This window comes from Schistocerca cancellata, chromosome 6 (genome assembly GCF_023864275.1).
Source record: "Schistocerca cancellata isolate TAMUIC-IGC-003103 chromosome 6, iqSchCanc2.1, whole genome shotgun sequence".
Classification (NCBI taxonomy): domain Eukaryota; kingdom Metazoa; phylum Arthropoda; class Insecta; order Orthoptera; family Acrididae; genus Schistocerca; species Schistocerca cancellata.
Genome location: NC_064631.1, coordinates 211,405,785 through 211,419,245, shown reverse-complemented (window position 1 = coordinate 211,419,245; position 13,461 = coordinate 211,405,785). Strand labels below are relative to the sequence as shown.

At 43.6% G+C, this 13,461-nt stretch overlaps 2 protein-coding genes across 6 annotated transcripts in view; one reads left to right on the top strand and one right to left on the bottom strand.

Annotated features, from left to right (window-relative positions):
- LOC126191000 (uncharacterized) overlaps positions 1-12,174 on the bottom strand; it is a 57,559-nt gene extending 45,385 nt beyond the window's left edge. For both annotated transcript variants that reach the window (XM_049931680.1, XM_049931681.1), the window contains exon 1: positions 11,945-12,174. In XM_049931680.1, coding sequence (XP_049787637.1) covers positions 11,945-11,990 — 46 coding nt within the window. In that variant the 5' untranslated portion in view covers positions 11,991-12,174. The remainder of the gene's footprint in view (positions 1-11,944) is intronic.
- The window catches only part of LOC126190999 (cytosolic carboxypeptidase 1-like), a 519,277-nt gene that overhangs the window by 291,605 nt on the left and 214,211 nt on the right, over positions 1-13,461 (top strand). The window lies entirely within an intron of this gene.

Sequence of the window (13,461 nt, the reverse complement as noted above, 5' to 3'; positions counted from 1 at the left end):
GGAACGCTCTAGGCCGAATGCCTGGAACTCAGATAGCACTTTGGACGCTTCCTGACCCCTACTCAACGAAGTCTGTAGGAGTCTTGACCAGCAGTAGGAGGCATTGTAGTAAGCATTACACCAGTAAATGGAGTGCCGTTGTACGCCCAGCATTTCTGTGCTAGGGCATCACATTCTTGTTGACGTTGTGTAAGCTACTGGCAGAGAAACACCACGCACAATTAGCGCAACCCACGACCCAAGGCTGAATATTCGGTATCCATTGTATCCACGTAGCTATTTCATAAACACATTGGCACAACACTTGATAAGATAACCTCATCTTATTTCATGGTTATTGAAGACCCATTTGGATTTGAGTTTAATAATGAATGCTGCAGGTCAGATGGTATTCGTACCAGTCCATTGGATACATTTGAGTTGCAATGGGAAACGCTATTAAACTATGTAAATTCCACTTAATCGTATAGAGTCTTACAGACCTTTTGTGAAATTACTCTTTTGAATAATTTTGTCTCAACACATTTTAGTTGTTAAGCCACTCGAAATTTTTATAAAGCGACGTTACGATGATCATTTCACACGCCATGTGTCGCGCTCACTACAGTGCAGAATACATCATTTTATTTTATTTTAGTCCATTTCTGGCGCTTGGTATATCAGAAAACATATTTTTATAATTAACATTTCAAGCCGTCGATGAAATGCAAACGGCAGAGAAATGCAGTGAAGGCAAAAATATTTTTAGAAGCGATTCAACTTTAATCGGCCGACCGGTGTGGCCGAGCGGTTCTAGGCGTTTGTCTGGAACCGCACGACCGCTACGGTCTCAGGTTCGAATCCTGCCTCGGGCATGGATGTGTGTGGTGTACTTAGGTTAGTTAGGTTTAAGTAGTTTTACGTTCTAGGGGACTGATGACCTCAGCAGTTAAGTCCCATAGAGCTCAGAGCCATTTGAACCAATTTTTTTTTTCCCGACTTTAACCTTCTACAGATCAGACGTTTCATTTCAAAACTATTTCTTATGAACAGAACATAGCGCTGTAGAAGAATGACCGCATTTATTCGGCAGCTTCAGTGTAGAGTAATAATTTCTTTTACGCAATAACATCACAGGTTACGTCCTAGTAACCGCTACATTTCACAGTTTCTTAGGTTTTTATTTCCCTGTGAAGGACACACGCATGTAGATCATGTGGTAAAAAGGCTCTCGTAACCTTGTTCTCCGTAGTTGACATATAAACAGTTCTTATCAGTGATGTTTTCTCACTGGGATTTTAGACAGGATTATACCCTGTTTCTAGTGAACTCCCTCAGAGTGTGTTTTGTCGTTACGTTCCAAATCTGTCTCCCCATGTTCAGACACTGGACTCGCATTCAGGGAAATGGCCGTTCAAACCTTCGTCCGACCATACAGATTTCGGTTTTTCGTGGTTTCTCTAAAACGTTTAAGAAAAATGCCGAAATGGTACTCTTTTTAGAAGGAGATGATTGATTTTATTGCTCAATTTGAGTTTGTGTTTTGCTTTTAATGACATCATCATCGGCGTGACGTTACAGCAAATTTTCCTTTTCTCCTTCCCTCCGTCTCTGCATTGTCTTCTGACGAGCGGATCTCGTTCGTCTTAAGAAGATATTTGATGTGGCGGATTCCTTTGTTTTTCATGGCGGTTTCTGCAATATTGTGTGTCGGAATTGGGAACATTTTCCTCCTTGCTTTATTTTCATCGTTGTTGAGAAAAACATAGACACGGCATGAGTTTATCATAGTAAACTGTGTGGCACATCTTTTATGTTATGTACAAGTCTGTATTCATAAGAAGGACACGTTAAACCGAAGAGACCTTTCCTATTACCGGGAAACGATACAGAGCCAGTAGAAATTAAGAGGGGATACAGTGGACAAATCTTCAGCGGACTCTTCGCCTAAGCATTTGATCTTCGGAGAAGCAGTTAACAACACATGGAAATTAACGTAAGATTGTATGCCTTGTGTTCTCCCGTAGTCGCAAGGTAAGCGTGACGTACGTAGTTTCTGTTTCAACCGCTCATCGGCCTAATTGTATTTGCACGTAGTGTATTGAAGGGTACAAGAGAGGTCTTTATTTAGCATTAGATATTTGATGCCTGCTGATAATTATCTACAATAATATTAAAGCAAATGAGTTAATTAAATGACATAGATGAGAACAGTTGAGGTCTGAAGAGCGTTCACAGATGATGAACGGGCACCATATGTAATTTTGCTGAAAATTAGTCGTGTTTCTCCCCAAGCCGTTTCTGGCGTAGCACGAGTATTAGTTTGCGACACATTTGCGATTTTGAACTCCAACTAACTAAATTTCATTCGATCAACTCAGTTGTAGTGAACCAGTAGTCTACTTGAGACGTATTCGGTAGAGGACTGACAAGATATTCGAGACTCAGGCTGCCAATTTGTATACTTATTAAATTAGTGGTGAAAACCAGTAAAGTACTTAACATCTGAATCCGCACTCGTCTGCATTCGTTTGTCATTGCTAAAACATTACTATATGTTTTTCTTGGGACTGTGCAGGAGCTCTGCTGTTTCTGCGTTGAAGTGAAGCGTAAGAACACGTCTGTTGTCAAACTGGTCTTTTACTGCCACTGAGTTGATCAGTTTTGATGAAATTTTTTATAGTGTAAGCAGCCCTTACGTGCTCGGTGTTATTGACACAATAATATTCTGTCAATATATGCGCAGAAGTACGAGGCCAAGAATGGCAATTGCGCAATATTTATGTCCGGGAAGCTTCAGTTAGAACTCGGCCTACATATGGAACTCGTCGACAGTCGATGCTGTGGAACTTCGAAAAACACAAGCAGAAATTACGCAAAACGGTCGAAACAAGACCGAAAGCTTCCGTTGAAAATTTGAACCATGGGCTCATTCAGAGAGCATAGATTCGTAAACTGCAACAACTAATAACGAATTAAATAAGTGAACTGTGTAATTTACCTCGCACATGTACTGTTTTCTGCGTATTTTTATACTGTAACACAGTTAAGAACAAAATACAACATTTATGTACTGATTGAAAGCTTACATGATCTTATGTCTGCGCTGTAACAAAAAAAAAAGGAAACCTCCATCCGAACAGCAGGCCTTGGAAGGCCCACTGGTTCCGACCGATTGCCGTGTCATCCTCAGCCGCTAGGCGCCACTGGATGCGGATATGGAGAAGCATGTTGTCAGCACACCGCTCTCCCGGCCGTGTCAGTTTTCGTGACCGGAGTCGCTACTTCTCCGTCAAGTAGCTCCTCAGCACCCCGTTTGCCAACAGTGCTTAACTTCCGTGATATTATGGAAACCGGTGTTACCACTGCAGCAAAGCTGTGTCAGTTACTGGAAGAAAATTAAAACCTATGTTCACGAGTCACCTGATCTGATATGTCAGTTCCGAGAACAATCACAATTATACTGAAGAGCCTGCCTCGAGCATGCAGAAATGCTGCAATACAACGTGCCATGGACTCGACTAATGTCTGAAGTAGTGCTGGAGGGAATTGACACCATGAATTCTGCAGGGCTGTCCATAAATCCGTAAGAGTGCAAGGGGATGGAGATCTCTTAGCAGCAGCACGTTGCAGGGCATCCCAGATATGCTCAATAATGTTCATGTCTGGGGGGGTTTGGTGGCCAGCGGAAGTGTTTAAACTCAGAAGGGTGTTCCTGGAACCACTCCGTAGCAATTCTGGTCATGTGGGGTGTCGCATTGTTTTGCTGGAATTGCCCAAGTCCGCCGGAATGCACAGTGGACATGTATGGACACATATATGAAAATATAAAGATGGTATCTGTTCTGTCGGACATGTGGCATGGACAGGGACACTACAAATGTAATGTGTGGACAGTAAGTTGAAGATGTGGGTCTCACAGGGAGCGTGCCAGAGATAAGGACCTGCAGTTGCACTATCCTCTGTGCCCTCAGTGGCTCATACGGGTAGAGCGTCTGCCATGTAAGCAGGAGATTCCGGGTTCGAGTCCCGGTCGGGACACACATTTTGAGCTGTCCCCGTTGATATTTATCGACGCCTGTAAGCAGTTAAGGTCTGGAGTTCATTGCAATTTCATGACTGGATACATGTGATCAGACAGGACGCTTAGGTGCGTGTCACCTGTCAGTCGTATCTAGATGTATCAGGGGCCCCATATCACTTCAGTTGCACACACCCCACACCATTAAGTGTCTCCACCATCTTGAACAGTCCCCTGCTGAAATGCAGGGTCCATGGATTCATGAGGTTGTTTCCATACCCTAAACGTCCATCCCTTCGATACGATTTGAAACGAGACTCGTCCGACCAGTCATCAACAGTCCAATGTCGGTGTTGACGGGCTCAGGCGGGGCGTAAAGCTTTGTGTCGTGTAGTCATCAAGAGTACACGAGTGGGCCTTCGGCCCCGAAAGCCCATATCAATGATGTTTCGTTGGATGGTTCGCACGCTGACACTTGATGGCCCAGCATTGAAATCTGCAGCAATTTGCGGAAGGGTTGCATTTCTGTCACGTTGAACAGTTTTCTTCAGTCGTCGTCGGTCCCGTTCTTGCATGATCTTTTTCCGGCCGCAGCGATGTCGGAGACTTGATGTTTTACCGGATTGCTGATATGGTGGCAAGGGAAAATCTCCACTTCATCGCTACCTCTGAGATGCTGTGTCCCATCGCTCGGGCGCCGGCTTTAATAGCAGGTTCAAACTCACTGAAATCTTGACAACCTGCCATTGTAGCAGCAGCAGTAACTGCGCCAGACACTTGACGTCTTAATCCACTCTCTTTGGCGTTTCAGTGTAAAATGAACATTTCTGATTACCTGTGACACAATGATATGCTCTTTCCTCTGCTGTTGTGAACAGCGTGGTGTCTAGCGTTCCCTGGTCAATCAGGAAGTCCGTTTCTCAAAGCATCGTATAGAACTTTCGTACACATTTTCCAGCCCACTTCCTGATCTTTTCCCATTAACTATTTTTAGTTCTTTGTGGAAATTCATTCGGAGCAAATTCAATTTCTCTGGATCTCGGCAGGAGCGCTATTGCGCATTACTACCCTTACACAGCACACCATATTGCACAATATATTGAGCAAGCATCAGTATTTGTTAAGCTCTACAGTCTTCAATATATTGCGTAAACCGCCAACAGCGATCTTAGACTGTGTAATTCAATAAATATTGAGCTTGCGAGGAACCCTAAGGGCACAATTCAAGGTCACGTAAGAGCTGCGCACTAATGCGCCGCCCGCATCTCGTGGTCGTGCGGTAGCGTTCTCGCTTCCCACGCCCGGGTTCCCGGGTTCGATTCCCGGCGGGGTCAGGGATTTTCTCTGCCTCGTGATGGCTGGGTGTTGTGTGCTGTCCTTAGGTTAGTTAGGTTTAAGTAGTTCTAAGTTCTAGGGGACTGATGACCATAGATGTTAAGTCCCATAGTGCTCAGAGCCATTTTTGAACTAATGCGCCAAAATTAATAATTTAGCTCTATATCTACTTACATACTCCGTAAACCATCATACGGTGCTTGGCGGAGGATACCTTGTACCACTGCTAGTTATTCCCTTTCCTGTTATATTCGCAAGTGCCGCAAGGAAAAAACGACCATCATCTGTATGCCTCTTTACGAGTCTTAATTACGAGCCTTAATTTCTCATACCCTGTCTTGGCGGTTTTTGCAAGAGGTGTATATTGATTGCAGGAGAATCGTTCTGCCTTCACTCTCAAATGCCTGTTCTCCAAACTGTCACAATAATTGTAATTTACTAACTGAGGTTTTCGTTAGAGTTGCGAAAAGAACGTCTTCCTTTCAGGGATACCTATTTGAGTTCAAGGAGCATTTCCTAAACAATCGAACAGTACTCAAGAACGGATCGCACATGCACGGTCTCCTTCATAGACGAACTACACTTTTCTAGAACTCTCCCAGTGAACTGAAGTCTACCATTCACCTTCCCTGCAACTACCTTATGTGCTTGTTCAATTTCAGACCGCTTTGTAACTTAATGCCTAGATATTTAATCGACGTGTCTGTGGACAGTTACAATTTTTTTGGTTACGAATTAGTACATATCAGTTTAAGGACTCATTCTCTCTAGTTTCGCTGTTATAAATGTTATTGCTCAGTACTCAGCATAAAGAAGTCTCGTGACGTTTAGTACAACGGCCAAGAAAATTATATGTGATTGTGAACTGTAATGGATAAAATTCCAGACTGTTATACACGATTGCACCATATTGTACAATTTACACAAGAATTGTTATTTACAGAATACATCAGTTGCGATGGCGCAGCGAGAGGAGCGGCAATATTTGTATGGTGTCCCTAAGTTTCGCAGATATGTACCATGCAAACAGTGCAACCCGTACACAGCGTTTCGTCGCTGTGTTTGCGTACATAACACATTAAAACTCGTTAGCGTAACTCTTGCAGTGTAAACACACCAGGACAGTGGTCAGTGTCTCGTACCAGTATATCTCCGACGATACAGTTTTGGTGAAAAGTTCGTTGCCATGCATCCTATTTGATGTTAAGACGTTGACCGCCACATGCGTTTTCTCCCTTCAATATTTACACTAACGTGTTATGTATGTTGGCTCAGTTACAAAAGACATATGGGGGTTGCAGTTTCTCCATTATAGAGGGTTGGAACTGAAATAGTGGCAACTATTTATTTACAGCTCGTACAAAATAGACACGTGTTTCAAAGTTTTAATGACCTTCAGAGTAGTCACCAGCATTGTGTATAACCCGTTGCCAGCTATGTGGAAGTTGTAGGATACTCTCAGCAGTGCCAGAGTGTTGACAGGTCGAACGGCGCCCGATGAATTTGTAGCAGTTCTGAAGCGAATGCCATGAAGTGTTTCCTTCTGTTTGAGGGCTTAAATCAGGGGAGTGCAGTAGGTGGTATAGCACTTAGCAGCCCCATCAGTAAAAACAAATCAGTAACAGCTTGCACTGTACGTACTTGAGCATTGTCCTGCAAAATGATGGTCAGATCTTGCAGAAAGTGTCACCACGTCTTTCTCTATGCTGATCAATTTTGGAACACAACCTACGACCAGCCTAGAGACAGAAGTGATGACACATTCTGCAGGACCTGACCATCATTTTGCAGGACAATGATCAAGCACCTACAGTGCAAGCTGTTACTGATTTGTTTGACTGATGGGGCTGCTAAGTGCTATACCATCTACTGCACTCCCCTAGCATGGCTGTGCGAAACACTTACCACGGACACCGTCTCAGGATGTTTTCCCGCGATGCTTACGTGTAACCATAACAATTTTACTGTGATATTGCTTGATAGCACCCAAGGGAAATGAAATAAACTGGTTGGGCTAGGTAATGAAATTATTTATTTCAAAATGAAAGAACAGCCTTCGAAGGATAGTGACTTCTTTTGAGAGACTTACGCTGAGCCAGTTCCTTCTGGATAAACAAGGGCTGAAGAAGCCGAAATGGACGTAAAAATAAACACTGCGAAAAGCGTTCAGTGAGTTGACTGTGTGAAACAAGTTATCTTTTTCCTTCCTTCAAAAAAAAATGCAATAAATGATTACATTAAAATTAGTATGAAGTTCTTCTACAATGAGGTCGTTTAGTACAGAAAAACTTTGGTGCGTGATTGAGTAGCCTGTAGGGAATGGTGGCAGTTTTCTGTATGTGGCGTGTCAAGTAGAGGTGAGCACGTCGGTTGGCGTCGTGGCAGGACGCTAGCGTGCCGGAACTAATTGATTCGCAAAAGGAGTGGCTCAAGTGCGTACAGTTACTTCCTGCGACGCGGCCCCCGGCCATTGTGCACGGGCACTTGCGTCTGGTACGTGACTCACGCGCCGGCCGCGGCGGCCAGTGACCACCTGCTCGCCGCTTCCTTCCTTTTGTTCTTCGCGCCACACGTCCTCCCCTGCAGGCCTGCTACGCTGCTTTGGTTGGTCCGATGCTGCCTTCGCCCAAGCAGCACACAAGCACTTTGTGTTGGGCCGTCATGTGGGCTGTGAACTTTACTGCCTCCTTTGAACATCAGTATTTCAACAGCTTAGTGGTGACGCGATTGGCGACTAGGATTGTAACAATATCCTCTCAAATTTCATCGAACTAGCAAGTCAGTGAAAAAAACTTGAAGTACAGGCAAATACAAAATTGTGCCGTTCAAGAAACGAAAAAGTGTTGTAGCTTTTGACAACACGATTGTCGAATTTGTTAATGAGATTGCTAATGCCTAGTTTTGCTCTTGACTGGGGGTTACTTGGTTAGTGGAAGAAATTTTGACCTCTGACATTATGCGGAAATGGGGGGCGAGGTAATGAAATTGGGCTAATTAAATTTCAAACGTCTCCGAATTGTCTTACGGAATGGGGGAACTGTTAATACGTCCGTCGGAAGGCAGCTCCAAGCTCGACGGCTCACTTATACTGAGTACTGCGAAAGAAGATGGCAGCGCTGTTGCCTGCTCTCTATTTAGAAGAGGAAGGTACTCCGTCATTACTGCCCAATAAGCGGTCTTACAGGTCATAATTACCTAGAACTGCGGCAGAACAGCGACACTGGGGCGAAGCATCCTATACGCGCTGTCTGGGCTATTTTCTCGCATTATAAACTTATAGACACTGTTTCGAAAGGATTATGATAAAAATGGTTCAAATGGCTCTAACTACTATGGGACTTAACATCTGAGGTCGTCAGTCCCCTAGACTTAGAACTACTTAAACCTAACTAACCTAAGAACATCACACACATCCATGCCCGAGGCAGGATTCGAACCTGCGACCGTAGCAGGACTGAAGCGCCTAGGATTTGTACCGGCGCAGGGTTTCAACCCCTTCCTTCTTTTTCATTGTGACCATTAACGACGATACTACATTCCAGTCATCTTACCTTAACAGTCACACATAGACACAACCCCTTTACTTAGGAATGGAACTGTGTTCAATGCGTAGCAATAGGCAAAGACTTTAGGATTTATGCAACAGAACTGTCACTTCCAACATTATGCCTTTTGATATTTAAATTTTTACTGCTCGACAAATGATTCACAACTGGAGTTATCCATCTCATACCGGCGCCAAAGATTGACTGTGTGTGAAGATTATTGCAACGATAACATTGGTTCGTTGCAGGTAAAACAAATAGCAGGCTTCGATTCCGTGGTAGAACACTGTAAACAGCAGCTGCTCTGCGAAATACCTCTGCGGCATGTCATGAAAACTGCTCGTGCTTACGGGATCTTTATAGTGCTAGATCACACGCTCTGTCCTTGAATAAACTGAAAATAATAAGTTCTTACCCGTAGACAAAGAAGAGCAACGCGAATTGTCACGGACTACGCAGTACAACGAAGAGACAGAAATTTAGGTGGTGCGCATTCGCAAACAACGACCAACATCTTATAAAAACCCCTTAGAAAATTTCAACGACTGGTTATCGGGGCGAAATCTGCAAATATTCTGCAGCTCATCTATCTTCCCTTATGCACTGTACCAATAGAAACCATAAAGATGGAATGAGACTAATAACTCGCACAGAGCGATATAAGCTATCTGCCGATGCTCAACCCTTCACTGAACTGAAAAGATTATCAACACATATATTGTACACTAAGCACGTCTCTGTCACGCACTGTCTGTTGAGCAATATGGAGTATATGTATAGCTGTAGGAAGATTTCTGCGCTTTTTTTATCGCTAGAATGAAATAAATAGTTCGAATTGCTTCTGTGATAGCTCTTCAGGTATAATAGTTGTGGAATATTATTCAAGCAAGGCGTGGGCAGGTATAGTTGCCATATTAAGACATTATACTCCAGTGTTCAAACCACCGACCAATCCGGTAGCAGGCTATTGAATTAGTAACCTTGTACTTAATGAATTGGCCTAATCAAAATTCCAAAATTTAACGTGGCTTACAGTAACGTCACGCCAGTCTTATGTTACACATGTTATGTATGTTATGAATAATCAGTCTGTGGGTACCACTCACTGCTTGTGAGTTCATGTGTGGGTACGTCGGTTAGAGGGACATATTACTTAAAGAAGGCTGTTCTGGTTGTTAATGCCGCATTCCGAACCGGAGCCGGTAGTTTTTCTGCAACTGTTCTCAGAAGGCTAATGCATCTCGTTCCATTACTGCCGCTAGGTAGAAGTCATTATCAGTACCGGGAATCGAACGCAGATCCTCTGTATGAAAACAATAGTTCAGCTATTGTGACAGTCTCGTGTCCGCATTAATGACTGATTGTTAACCACCCATTCAGCTGGCCTCATAACCCTAGGTGAATCTGGCTACTGTGACGGAAAATGATCCAAAAAATAATACAAGTATCATTATCTGAACGAGAGGTTAATCCGTGTGGTTAACCGTTGACACTACGAAAGTGATCATTTTCATCTAATCTCTCTCTAACAATTTGTCCATTTTATTTGGACTGTTGAGCTCCGTGGCCGTGGATAATGATATTTTACTATAAAAATGCAGCAACCAGCCACTTTTTAATACGTTTTATTTATGCCAATATGCATTTCGGGTTTGCACCCATCTTCAGCTGGCAAATTACATGTATCTTCAGTTTCTACAGTGGTACAGTCTCGACAGCAGTTTGGCCTATGCAAAACCAACGATTCCAATGATTTACTTCAATTTCGCGAGTTTAAAGTTATGCACTATCAGTTGTTCATTTTACTTACAGGAGAGGAGAATGTAAGTAAAATGAACAACTGATAGTGCGTAACTTTAAACTCGCGAAATTGAAGTAAATGATTGAAATCGTTGCTTTTGCACAGGCCAGCTGCAGCATCCATACTGCTGTCGAGATTGTACCACTGTAGAAACTGAAGATACATGTAATTTGCGAGATGAAGATGGGTACAAACCCGAAATGCATATCGGCATAAATAAAACGCATTAAAAAAGTGGCTGGATGCTGCATTTTTATAGTAAAATATTACAATCTCTCTCTCTCTCTCTCTCTCTCTCTCTCTCTCTCTCTCTCTCTCTCTCTCTCTCTCACACACACACACACACACACACACACACACACACACATATATATATATATATATATATATATATATATATATATTAGTTTTTTGATTTCTACCCACGGTACAAGGAATTCGTCGGCGAATGATCCTGTGTCTAAATTAAATAGCGAATGACGTGGCACTCTGAAGACGTTGACCTGCTATTCGCAACGAGAGGGATCAAAATGCCCGTCCTGCGATCTTGCTATAGGTGACCTGTGATTTCCATAAATAACTTCCGGAGAATACTGGAATGTTTCCCTCAACAGAGTTATACAAATACCTTCCACTGTTAACGTTCAACCCGAACTACTGCTCGGCCGCCAGTTGCCTGGACAGAGGCTACTCTGTCTTGCTTTGCTTCGAAAGAAACAAGACATTTTGATTAAGTTTGACAAATTAATCCGTTGAAGGGCCTTGATGGCATAAAAATTCACTCTCCAGTTTTAGTCGTTAGAACAGCCAGGTTCCAGAAGCCAGCCACTGTACCATGAAATCAGTTTAAATTATTACTACGGGTGGATCGATTTTTTCTTCTGAAGCAAATGGAAAGTATTTGACGGTAAGATTGAGCTTCCTAATCCTATCGCTTCAGATTTCAATCCGGCCTGTTTCCATTTTACCCCCCCGCTAGTAAACAGTGGAATTTGCAGTACCAGTTGAGACGTCACAGTTAACTGGAAACTTCTTGTCGTCAGACATCAAGCAGTAATTAGATTATAGGAAAATTTAGAAAACTGGCCAAAAGATAATTGGTCTGGCTGCATAAGTATCTGGCGCAAGATCATCGAGAAATGTCGGAAAGGTGGCAGCCAGTTACCCAATTTTTACCCACGCCGTCGTACAAATAACAAACTGTTCGCCGCCCGCAAAGCGAGCCACTCCGTACAGAGGAGAGCGGGGCCGGCAGCTACTGACCTGAGGCAGTGGCCGCGAAGACGATGGCGAGCAGCAGGAGGTGCATGGCGTCGCGTCGGCTGGAGCTGGTGTCTGTCCCGCGCCTTCCAGTCTCCACTGGGCTCGCGGCCACCTCGGCTCCGCCTTTTGAGCCCTCGCGCCGCGGCGCGCCGACGCCAGGGCCAGGGGTGGGGGTCACGCTCCGGGCCCCACGGGCCCGCTCGTGGCTCTCTTCAAAAATTAACGAACAAAACCACCTCTAGAGGCTCGTAGTTCCCGGAATAGATTAACAGACGCGAGCTCTACAGCTCTCGAGGGCTTCGATTCCTCTTCCTCACCTCCCTCCCCCTCCCTCCCGCCCCCTGGCCTCTGCTCTTCTCTCACCACACACACACACACACTCACTCACTCACTCACTCACTCACTAGGCTGACCAACTCTCCCATATTTCCCGGTATGCCCCGTATTAAGCAATTTCTTTTCAATCCTCCTGACCGTCAGTTTCTTCCGAATATTTCGTCAGTGACCACTGTTATAAATATTCCCTGGCCGATAGATCTCGAAAAGTTTTCGTACAATAATGATACTATAGTCGACTTATACTCTTTTTTTCTGTTTGGCCGGCCGATGTGGCCGAGCGGTTGTAGGCGCTTCAGTCTGGAACTGCGCGACCGCTACGGTCGCAGGTTCGAATCCTGCCTCGGGCATAGATGTGTGTGATGTCCTTAGGTTAGTTAGGTTTATGTAGTTCTACATTCTAGAGGACTGATGACCACAGATGTTAAGTCCCATAGTACTCAGAGCCATTTGAACCATTTTTTCTTCTGACACTTTACCACTTCCTTCGCTTCTGTCATATATATATATATATATATATATATATATATATATATATATATATATATATATATATATATATATAGTGTGTGTGTGTGTGTGTGTGTGTGTGTGTGTGTGTGTGTGTGTGTGTGCGCAAAGTACCAAGTCGCACTGTTATCCGGAGTCCACGTTCAACTCTAGGTCCAGTGATAATAAATTAATTTCTGAGTAATTCAAATCAGAGATCGATGGGAGGCAAGAACGTAGCATCTCTAAAAGAACCGTACCTCATTAAGACTTGTAGTGTTCAAACCAACCTTCAAACTGATTACAGCTTTACGTTACACAAATATTCTCGAAAATGCATAATATATACAAACGGGCAGAGGCGCAGTGACACACACATACAAATTTGTCCCACTGGTGAACAAGTTTACTCGGCCACTCAAAGGACGCCCACTGTTCTATACAAACAGATGTGACGGTGATCACTACGAATCCAATGGTCTGTGGTTCAATCTGCATATGAAATTAAAAATTCAGATTATATGTACTAAGTGGTCATTTGCGTACTAGTAACTCTTCTTCCTACGAAGGAGTGTTCAGGCGCATTGACATTCTACCACAGTGTTCGTAAATAGATGCATAATACGGATAGGTAATTTGACATTTCCATCAGCTATCTCCTCGGGCACATTTCCTTTGTAGTACTAGGACAC